The sequence below is a fragment of the Salminus brasiliensis genome, chromosome 5 (genome assembly GCF_030463535.1).
Source record: "Salminus brasiliensis chromosome 5, fSalBra1.hap2, whole genome shotgun sequence".
NCBI lineage: Eukaryota > Metazoa > Chordata > Actinopteri > Characiformes > Bryconidae > Salminus > Salminus brasiliensis.
The window spans coordinates 19334329-19346529 of NC_132882.1; the positions used below are offsets into that span (position 1 = coordinate 19334329).

General features: G+C 42.2%; 1 protein-coding gene across 1 annotated transcript in view; it reads left to right on the top strand.

Moving 5' to 3' along the window:
• The first annotated feature begins 395 nt into the window (after nucleotides 1–395).
• The window catches only part of grik3 (glutamate ionotropic receptor kainate type subunit 3), a 121517-nt gene continuing 109711 nt past the window's right edge, over nucleotides 396–12201 (top strand). The window contains exon 1 of the mRNA XM_072679740.1: nucleotides 396–850. Within this exon, the coding sequence (XP_072535841.1) occupies nucleotides 736–850 (115 nt within the window). The 5' untranslated portion in view covers nucleotides 396–735. The remainder of the gene's footprint in view (nucleotides 851–12201) is intronic.

Consider the following 12201-nt stretch of genomic DNA (forward strand, 5'->3'; position numbering starts at 1 on the left):
AAATAGCTACCATATACTCGATCCCCTTCCCCGTTTCCTTCCACGCAAATCCGGCTCCCTCACTGCGATGTCTGAACTAACCGAAACATCTCCGCCGCACGAGTGGGGCGTCAGTTTGTTTCCCCACCCGTTTTCAGACAGGTCCCGCCCACGTTGCTATGATTGGCTCGCGGTACGCCGCGTCCAGCTCTAGAATTGGCTGCTAGTTCACGTCCTCTAACAGTGCCTACACTCGTCATCCTAGTGGACGACCTGCCTGGAAGCAAAAATCACCAGCCAATCACGGCGCAGGAAACGGCGAGCAGCGAGCCAATCATTCCAGACGGGGGCGGGACGTTCCGGAAAACGGGTGTGAAAACAAAAACAATCCTACGGTAGAAGGGGAATAGAGAGACTCCTGCAGGCTGATAGTAAGAGCCCGAGACCGCAGGTACAGCAGCGATCCGCCTGCGTGTAAAGAGCTGGAGTTAAATCAGACCTGATAGAGCTGCACCGGGACTTCAGCGTCCAAAAAGAGAGAGAGAGAAAATCAAAATAAGCTGGAAAAGAAAAACAAATGTTTTATCAGGTACAATGAGTGCTCGTACAACTCGTTGCAAGGCAGAGAGACCCTCATATGACACCCACGAAGCCAATTTTGACTCGCATTTGTGAGACGACTTTGGATTCCTAAATAATAAAAAAACAAACAAACAAACAAAAAAGCAAGAAAGTGGATCTCACTCAGTAACAAAGATGAGAAATACTTGGTGGTCGGTCCGGAGTGCGACTTTGGAATACTGGACGACGATCATGGTGTGTCTGTTTTGGATTCAGTGCTCATGTGGGATGCCTCATGTCATACGAATAGGTAAGAAGAGAAGGCTGAAGGGAGACTGACGGCTGACTCACGGACACACTTTACTTCACATGTTCATTCCGTGCTCGCGCGCAGCGGCTGTGCTCCGTGTTTTAGACACAGGCTGCGTCGCGGAGCTCCGTGTCGGAGCGGACGGGCTTAAACAGTTGTGTGCTCTGTTGATGAGCCGGACTGAAATTCCAACAGCACGTTTCGCGGATCGACCTGTTAAATTAGCCAGCTTAGTAGACGCGTGTCTGTAGAGGAATGAAGGGCAGTGTGTTGACAGTAAGAGGCTGAATATTCGTCCAGGCGTGGGGATGTAGAGACGAGCCAAGTTTGGGTGCTGCCATTTAAAACTGGCGTGCAGGAACGAATGCGCCACATTTCACTAAAAGTAAACAGTCCGTTTACTTTAGTCACGTCGAATGGGAATAACACTCGCTTTTAGAGAGGGCTGTAGGACGTGTGAGGTGGTGTGTGTGTGTGTGTATGTATGTTGCTTCACAACATGGTAATTCTGTGCTCTCCAAAGTTTGGAGCTTTGCGCACCGGTGAACTTCGAGCCCTGTCCTTTTCAGCTTCTCCAACAAGCTGTGTGTGTTTTGGTGACAAGTTGACTTTGATTTTTGGTTGTTGCGGGAGTCGTGAGGAGAAGATGGGAGACATATTCTCATTTGGAAACTGAAGAAGTGGTGAAAACGTTACAGGGCTCGAGTGAAGATCAATAGGGCTTTGGCTCAAGGCACATCACTTGTACCCAGAGCAAACACTGCACATGACACACACACACACACACACACACACACACATACACACACACACACACATACAGAGGTTCACAGGTTAAACATCTTCTTAACCTGCTTCCAAGGGCCACATTATATAGTCAGACAGGTAAACTGCATTTATTATTTAACATTTAAAAATATATTAAAATTAATAATTGTTTTTTCATACAAGTTTTTATACAAACTATTACACACATGTTTGATTCAATGTTTGACTAAAGCATTTTTTGCACATTAAGAATTTGCACCTTCATATGAATTTCACATGGAGCCACAGGCCTCGATTTCTGGGAAAAGAGGCACTGTCTTACCTCGGTTTCTCTTATTTGTGGACATTGTCATGTCAGATGATTGATGGCTCTGGGATTGACTTCTATGACATTGTGGTGAAGATTTGTGATTTGTGGATCTGTGGCATTTCCTTTTTTGTGTGTGTGAGAGTGTGTGTGTGTGTGTGTGTGTGGTAAAGGTGTAAACTGAGGTGTTTTACTGTTTGACTAGCAGCTGCTTTTGTATTTTGGCAGCACGTTCAAAAGACGCCTCAAACACAATGTGACAGCTTTTGTGATTCAAATGACACTGAGATGAGGTAAAGCTACCTTGAGATGTAATGTTGCAGCTGTAGTCAGATCTGTGTGTGTGTGTGTGTGTGTGTGTGTGTGTGTCCCTATCGCAAACAGAACACACACACATACTCATGTATACATCTACACTACAGCGGCAATAGCCAACCATCGCTCAGTGTATTGTAGCGTCTGGGTCTGTGTGTCTGCTGTATTCCGTCATTAACCAGTTTGAGGGTCCTCGCTTGTGTGAGGGTGTTTTTGTGTTTGTAATTGTACGTCATTCTAGTTTCCCTTTAAATTTTAACATACATATGCTCACAGGCCGTGCATGGATAGAACTGTGTTGCAGACACAGTGTTTATCACAAAATAGTCAGTGCTACCCGCTGTACTAGACCACTAGAGGGCTCTCCTTGAACCTCTGCGTAGACACAGCTTCGCCACTACTCCACAAATAGGATAGGAACCACACCAGTGAAATTCATTAAAGTGGGTGCTGTCCAGAGAGGAGGAGGAGGGAGGGGCGTGTGTCTCCCCAAGAGGTAGCCTAAGCACTTCTACACCATCTGTGTAATGGTGGGCATCCAACGTGGACTTGCCTCCATCGATTCCACTGTTTTTACAATGTGCCTCTTGGAGGCCAGATGGCCGATCAAACTCACTCTGCAAGAATATAAAACGTCTAGGGATGAACGCTTTCTCCCGCGCCTCTGTGCTGTTTGCTGTGTTGCCCTCTCAGTGTTCAAGCAAAGCGGAATCTGTTTTCAAAAGGACTATGTTTCTGCGTAGGCTCCTCGGCTGATTATGATGGATGTAATGAGGGCGTGTTTGGCAGAATGGTTGTGCTTCTCGCTGAACAGATTTTTCGACCACCACAGAATTTATGATGTGGAAGTGACTTGTATTCATATTGCCTTCCTCAGAAACGACAAGACCTTTCTGTTACATAAAAGCCATGAACTATTTTAAGGTCGTTAAAGGTTACAAAAAGCACACTGCCTGACCAGCTCTGAACTGAATGGGACACTGAATGTTTAAATTTGAAAAATGTATCAAATTTGTCTTGTTTGTTAATACATTGCCAACACTTACATGTAGCACATGAATCCATAAACCCTGTGTCCCGTGTCTACGCTGTATAAGCTTGCGTAGTTGCAGTTGTCTCATTTTCCGTACAGGCAGACGATGGATGAAACTAATTTATGGCCTCTGGCCCCTTTTCTATTTCTGAATGAGGGAATTCAGCGCCAGACAAGGATTTATTGGATAATCAATTGCTTTATCTACCTAATACTTCAAGTGCTTCATCATTGCCAGTTAATCAATCTGGCTCATGATTTTATGTCACTTTTGTTTCTCTTGCTCCTTTGTTCAGAGCAACAGTTGGCCTCCATGTATTAATTTTCCTCTCATTTTCCTTTTGTTGAGTGCATGCAGTATGCAAGGTATCAGGAAGCATCTGGAAGCTTAGCAAAGTCACTAAATCAGAGCTAGATAAAGTAGGTACATTTATATCAAAGCACTGATATATAATATCCAGTTTTCCAGCATAATATTACCTGCATAATATTGTGTCCCACTCAACCCAAGCAATTTGTGCTACAGTTGCTCTTCTGTGGGATCTGACAACACCAGTTAGCTTTCATTTCTCACATGCATTATTAAGCCTTGAGCGCCCATGACCCTGTTGCTGGTTCAGCGGTTGTCCTTCCTTGGACCATTATTGGTAGGTATTGACCACTGCATACTAGGAATACCCCACAAGACCTGCTGTGCTGGAGATGCCGTGTTTGGCTCAGTTGTGTAGCCATTATTGTTCATCCCTTTCAAAGTCGCTCAAATCCTTATGCTTACCCATTTTTCCTGCTTCCACAGCGCATCGAAGCCCAGCATTGACCGTTTACTGGCTGCCTAGTATATATTCTACCCCTTTGACAGGTGCCATTAAAACAGGATAATTAATTTTATTGACTTCACTTTACGTCAGTTATTTTAGTGTTATCGCTGTCAGGGACACAGTTTGTGTGACTTCGTCTCTATGCATCGCCTCAGTGGATTTGAAAGATGTGATTAAAGAGTAGACTTTCAGGAATTACAGCCATTTTCTCAAGACCAAACTTAATTGGAAAATTAACTAATAAGCACTTTTATGGACAAGCGTGACCAGTTTCCTTGTTACTCTGTGACAAATTAAGGACATGTTCTGGAGTTGATTTCAAGTGTTGAATTTGCATTTGGTAGCTTTTGCATTTGGTTTAGCTGTTCAGGTAAACTAATATGAAATAGAAAATATGCAGCCCCGAAGAGCCTAAAAACCCAAACAGTTATATCAGAGAGATAGCAGAAATTTAGGAGTGGCCAAATCAAAAACAGCTCATTCTTTAAAAAATAAATAAAGAAAAACACAGACAAGCTCAGCAATTTAAATACAGGGAGTTTACTTCAAAATGCAAACTACTGGTAACACTCAAGAACACAGATTACACTGATAGATCTTTAAAAAGCCCTTTCAATCATAGGACAAATATTCCTTGTACAAATAAAACCAAAACAAAATGAGAATGGTGAAAAACAAAAAGGAGTTTATTATTCAAAAGAATCCCACATCATCTGTCAAACATGGCAGAGGCACTGTTATGGCATTGGCATGTATGGCTGATAATGGAACTGTGTCCCTGGTGTTTACTGTAGTAAACAGTGAGAAGTAGCCAGATGAATTGAAATGTGTACAGAGTTCTGTTCTGTTCATGTTTATTTAAATCTAATGTACCCAAGTATTGAGTATACTTTTTATATTATGTTTTATTTTTATCATGTTTATTTTTCCAACTACTTTTGACTCAGAGCGACTATGTAACAAATTTCTTTAATTCCTAAATGGTTACGTCAATATTTTTTTGCATAAATATGTAAGTATATAAGTATAACACTTTGCCTAGGAACCAGCTTCACTGGTTTATTCATATCGCATGCATACTTGATTTTTCTTAGTCTTGAGTGTGTACTAATCTATACTCAAGATATTTTCTATGAAAATGCTTTCATTTTTATAAATACATAAGTCAGAGAGAGCATCACTGAGTCAGAGAGTCTGAGTCATAACCCTGTCCATTCCAAGGGCACTCAGTGACTTACTATGGAGAGGGAAAAAAAAGAAGGGAAAAAAAACAGGAAGGAAGACATACATTTATAAAGAGGCTGACAACAACAAGTGCGACATCATAAGTTCCATCAAATTAAGATGGCCATCAATTGCTGAGCGGAAAATGAATATTTCATTTTCATGTAAATTTAATCGGCAAGCTGACAGAAGCGAGTGTGTGGTGAATGCACCCAGCAGAAGCAGGGTCTAGAGACAGTTCAGTGTTGAACGCAGGCCAGCCCTGGGATCACTTTGATGTGGGCAGCCCAGGTCTATGTTGTGTGTGTCTGGACCAGGACCTTACACAGGACTGTGACAGGGAGCAATGCTCTGACCGCAGCAGAGTGGTAACGTATTTTTTTATTTTATTACACTTTTGACCGATTCATGTTCAAACATGAAAAGGCAGTTTTACACACAAGCCAGCCCCGGTTCTTATCAGACTAAATGCACAGTAGACTGACACACAAACACACTTGCGCAGTCACAGCTATTATCTGCTTTAGCTTGTGGGTTAAATTGCAGATTGTGTGGAGGTGGGGGAGGGGGGGTTTGTGTGTTTCACCTTGTTAAAAATGCATGTTCTCCCTTATTATTAGTTTTGCTGGGTAGTCTCTTACCACCACAGGCGGCAGAAGTACACAAGTCCCATGCTTAGGTAAATATACAAATACTCTGTTTAAAAAATGAAGTATGATATAGATATATTGTTTACTCAAGTTATAATATAAAAGTATGTGTATTTAAGGAGGTGTACCTAAATCTAAATGTATTTCAAGTATGTATTAAAAAAATACTAAACGTGTTTCTTTAAATGAAATATTTGAAACAAGATGTATTTTGAGTGACAGACCTACAAAACCAAGTGTAATTGTTGTTAAATGTTTAATACTGAAACTACATGTATAAGTTATGTATAAAAAATACATAACTTTAAATATAAATATTAAAAATATAAACAAAATCTTATAATAATAATATGTAATTCAGATTGACTTATTTCACGTATTTTTGTAAAAAAGTACAGATATTTCTTTCGGAATATTGCGAGAGATTATAACTTATACACACTCAGGCAAAGAATAGATACTTAAATCATTTACTTGAGTACAGTAACAACGTACTTTTAGCTCACGGATCTCCATGCACAGTACAGTAATTCATGAAAATGCCCCATTCAGACAAACTGCAATTTTACACACATGCAAATCACTCTTCCCTATCTTAACAGGCTAAATACATCGCAGACTAACACACGCTCAATTGCGCCAGCGCGTTCACAGCTGTCTGATTTTTCCAATGTTGTTCTGCACATCCGTTTCATTACCAAAGTCAGCACACTTGTGGCCTTGCTATTAGCTTCAATGTAGTTAATGAGAGACAGCAGATGTTGGTATTGTTCTCTTGAAAGTGTGAATCAAATGCACTGTGGCCTCTTCTCTTATGTCAGCGGGATATTCTGCCTATACTGGCACTCTGAGCTCCTGCGAGACTTGATGAGACTGGCAAGCTATCTGCCATCACACACACACACACACACACACACACACACACACACACACACACACACACACACAGTTTGTTGCATCTCATGTAGTGTACACAAAACAGCATAATGAAATGCAAACCAAGTCTCACTTGCAGACGCACATCACGTCCAATGGTGTGATTACTTTTTAATGCAATAGCAAATTTGGACCCTCTCCACATAATGGCTTTGAAGCTTAATTCGAAAATCTATACATTATGTAAAGAGCAATTAAAAGCACGTGAACGCGCAGATGATGAATTTCGTACTGATCTGAAACACTTAATAGCAAACTTAATAGTTAAGTATGAGTGTGTGGATATATTGTTTAGTAGGAAGAAGGAATGGTTCACCATCTTCCTGTGTGTGATCACTCCGTCCGATTGGCCAGAGCCACTGCGTATTTTTCGAACAAGGTGGATTGATGCAGATAAACCGAAAAACTATACATCATTTGGGGGATAGGCTTACCTGGCGCAAGAATAATTGACTCCATTATAGATTATAAGGATCGTTGCGTGATGGCCAACAGGGAGAGGAGATAAGGTAAATGGAGATTGGAAAACACGGAGATAATCCACTGACACAGAAGGCCTTTCCCTGCGCTGCAAGTCTTGAACTGTTGTCAGAGCAGATGGTGTTTTCATATCACACTACAAAGTGTGTACTCCACAGTACAAGGTCTGAGGGGAACATATGCTCCTGGTAATTAAATAAATAATATGCAGGCGAACCTTACGCTGACACAATGGTGGATGGCGTCGGATTAACGAGGGCGGAAAACCCTGCGTTTGGAGTGGCGTGAGGTCGTGGTGCCCTGTTTGTCTCATTCATGGTTGGGTGGGGGGTTTGCGGGTGGTGGTTGGGGAATCTGGCAAAGTGTCTGTGTGATGGAATCAGATAATATTGTGCTGTTCCTGTTTTATTCCGTGTGCTTGTCTCCGGAGATGGCATGCCATTACTTCTAGATGTGTGCCCTTATAGATTTGACAGCTCGAGGAAAATTCATGGCTTGTCAATGTACTTGGTCTCTCTCCCTCTCCCTCTCTCTCTCGCTCTCACTCTCCTTTTGTAGTAGGTGCTGCACCAGCAGACAGAATCAAATTTCATGTTCTCCCCATTTGTCTTTATTACGAGCCCCTGTCTCACCCATCTGACTCTCGAGTCCCTGCCATTGCTCGGCCACTGCTGGGAAAGTCAAATACAATTAAAGCAGCGAAACGGGAAAACCGCCACCATCTGATTTCTTTTATGGTCACAGGTTACACCCGCATGCACAACAGGCAGTGACAAGGACATGGGTGAATATACTGCTTTACTGTTACCCAGCAATACAGGCAACAAAAACAACATTGCCTTGGCCATAAACAAACACACACTTGCACCCACACATATACCCACCGACTAAATATCCACCGTGGCTTGGCCTTTGAAAAGCTGTGAAAAGGAGAAGACTCTAGCCAGGCGAAGCTTCAGAGACTCTTATTTAGTTTGTTAATTAGCTCGAACCTTTTGATCCCAATTTGAAAACCTGCCACGTTGCCGCGCTTGCCTCTTTTGTGCGTTGCCCCAAGCAAGATAAAGCGATGCCTTTTTTTTTTCTTCCCTAGCTTTTCAAATAGTGTGGCATTCAAGGACTACACCCCCTGCCTACACCCTCCTCCCCTCACCCCCCAGCGATGAGTGCCTTATCCGTCTCCAGACACGGTCGGCATCTGCAGAAACCAGTGTTACGATATAGCTCGCTTGTTTCACTGGTGGTACAATAGCAGACCTTTTTCTCCTGCTTAATCAGGCCTTCGTATAAAGGATTCTCTGGCCACGGTTCAGTCCAAATTTAGCAGAGAGCGTGCACGAGGTGGAGGGTGACCTGCTTGTACTGACCTTTTCAGTGTCAGGCTGGAAATGGCAGGCTCTGTGTGGCTCCATGGACCATGCTATCTTGAAAAGGAAAGCAAGGAAGCAGCCACAACGATGGACAAAATGATACACACTTGAGTAGCAGTATGATACGCATCACAGTACTGGGGTCAAGGTTTGGCCCTTTGTTTCGAGGGTCGTGCAGTCTGTGACCAGACAGTAGAATAGCTAGGTCATTTTTTTCACATGCTGAAAATTACAGCATTTAAATAATTGTTGTTTAGTTTTGTTAAATGTGGCTTTTGTCAGCTCTTACATTTATACATTGAAATGTATTATTCTGCAGTACTCCAGTAGCATCACAAATGAGACCTTCTTCAAGAAAATGAGCACATTTTCCGGAAGCAGTTATGACCTTTTGCCAGACTATGTCCCCAGCAGTGGAATGCACTTGTCTGCACTTGGTGCTGAAATGAAGGCTGGAATAGACAGAAAGGATCCTGTGAGTCTACCTGCTGTTGTCTTTCCACTACTCCAGGGGATTTTTGTTGAGAAAAAGCACATTCCCTATCCCATACATATCCATTTCATTTATTATTGCACTGTGTCCGCCATGCTGGGGTTTGACAAAAGCATTGCCTGAAAGGTCGCCTAGTGTGTCTTCTTTTTAGATGGAGATCCAAAGCCTCTTTCTGGATGCTGCTCCGTCACCGTATTGCGTTTTGAACCAAATAAAGCCAAATAAAACCAAATAAAGTGAGTTGTGATTTGAATAAAATGAAGATATTTAAAATGACTGCAGCTGGGAGGTATATCTCTTATCCGCTCATGTACAGCTTGCTAACATTTAGCTCTGCAAAAATTTGGCTTAATAATAGACCTAAACTTGTTCATCAGGTCACTCAAGCAAACAGCTTGTGATGTTAGTCCTGCACACCTTCATGATTGCCATGACTTTGAAGTGTAAAATCAGGGATGGCCGAACTCTTCTGTGCTATCACTGTGTTGGCGAAGTAACGGGGCAGCGTGTTGTATGGTTGACGCACAAGACAAAACAACCATATTGATCATTTGTGACGGACACAGATGGAATTTGTGAACACACACAAATGCAGTGAACACACACATACACACCAGTGAAACACACAGTGGACAGTGAGCACACATGCCTAGAGTGGTGGGCAGCCATTGCTGAGGGTGAAGGGCCTTGCTCAAGGGCCCAACAGTGGCAGTTTGCCGAGCCTGGGTATTGAACCCACAACCCTGTCATCAGTAGCCCAGAGCTCTAACCGCTGAGCCACCACTGCCCCCTTTGCCTATATGTGTAGCCGCAAAATCCAGATCCACACTTTCAATTTAAACATGTTTTGGACGTCTGCAGGACTGTCTGTGTCTGCGTGTGAAACGCACAGACAAGCCAGACACTGACAGTCCTGCAGACGGCCATCCTTGATTTTACACCTTGCCATAATGACAATCATGAAGGTGTGCAAGACTAACGTCACAATGCTTGCCTGACGAGATGAACAAGTTTGGTCTATTAATGAAGTCAAATAAGAATGCTGTACTTATATGATAATTAGGTAGTGCTATTTTCAGTTTGGACCATTCATTTATTTGGATTTGGTTATCTGGTGTCTATTTCATTGGTATCTTTTAATATTGCGTATGTATTTGTTAATTTAATTCGCTTGTTGGTATTTGTTTTGGAAAAAAAAGACTACTGGATTGAAAAGTAAGGGAAATTTGAAATGCATGAAACCATTCTCCTAAAAATGATCTCGCGTGCAGCAGAAAGTTATTATGCTCATCAGTTCAATTGCACTTTGAAGGTCAACAGTCACATTCAGAACAGCCTTCAGATTCTCTGGATCAACAGCGCTTTTCTCCCTGCTCCTCGTCATTGTCCTTTCCGAGACCCCGATAAGTGCCGTGGAAACTTGCCAGTCTGTATGGCATCCACTCCAGGCTTAATATTACCACTGTTCATTTCAGTATACACAAAAGAACTCTCTGCTTGTAATGCTACAAGTATCTCTAATAAACAAAATGGCATATATATCTAATAAGCATCAGAAGCCTCAGATGGGAGAAGCATGTATTGTTGTTTTGCATTCTAAGGTAAGAAGGTATTGACGCTTGTGAAATCTGTCTGCGGTATGACCTCTCATTTATAGAGGGAAAGCCAGAAGTGGGCTTTAAAATGTTGTACTGTCAGACTGATAAGAAGGGAAGACCAATGTATTTCACCACAGATCATTCACAAAAGCTGTGAAGTTTTATTCCATTGCATAATCAGTGTCATTGATTTCATCGTCCAGCATTAAAATGGCAAGGCTTTTCTCAGCATCCAATTAGATTTAATTGTTCTCCCAGTATTTTCCATGTATTAAGAGATCAGTACAGGGCTGCAGAGGGCTAGGAGTTGGCCAGAGCTTCACTGTCTGTTAGTGAGCAGTGCTAACTCACAGGGCAGGCTGTCCAGGGTCACATCAATATCCATCTGGATACTGTGAGGCCCAGGCCGACTGGACTGTAGTACTGTAGCGGTTTAGACAGTAAGGGGAGCTCGGGGAGAGAACGTGCAGAAATAAACCAAGAAAGATGTTTAGCAATTAGGAACATGAGCCTTACAAGTGAAACACATAATGTGTGCCACAGCTGCTGTGGAAGCTCTGCTAAGAGAAGGCATGTTACTTTCCAAATCTCGTAGTGAGACATGGCAGTAGCTGGGAACCGCAGTGCACTTGCTGGCAGAGAACCAGCCTGCTGATATATTGTTATGACCATGGGAGACAAATCGCTGCAAGTTTATTTTCCGTACTCCGTAAACAACTTAAACCCCTATTAAGATGAAGCTGTTTGAAAAGCTTAGGTTTTGATCAGGCTTTCTTGCCTGTCCCTATCTGTTCAAGATTTTGGTGAAGTTGTTTGTACACAGGTCTGTTTTGCCCAGCTAAGAACAGAAATAACTGCTGGTTAAAAGTTCACCCAAACATAAGTCAACCAAGCGTGACAATTCAACCATGTGAATAAAAGCTTCCATTTCAGGCCTTTTAGTTACAAGTGCGCCTCATATTAAAATTACAGTACATGCTGCTGAAAACATATTGGTGCGAGGGTGATATTGAAACAGATTAATTAGCTGAATTAATTACCTTGCTGCTAATTGCTTGACATCGAACACAACCGTGAGATCATGAAATTTGCATTCATAATCGCAGTTAATCAGGGATTTAGTTAAAAAAGGAAATCTACTGTGTACTACGGGAGGCTGGAAGCAATTGTCTTTCCCAGTGAATTTAGAGTAGAGGAGTTTATTTATGTCTCTAAACCATTCATCTTTAATGCAAATGGCTCTTTATTCTGATATCGTTGTTATTAACGTGTGGAGGATGTGGCTGGATATGTTTGAACATGTCCAACAGCACTGATTAAAGACAACTGACATTTTGAGTGGACAGCGGAATTCACGAT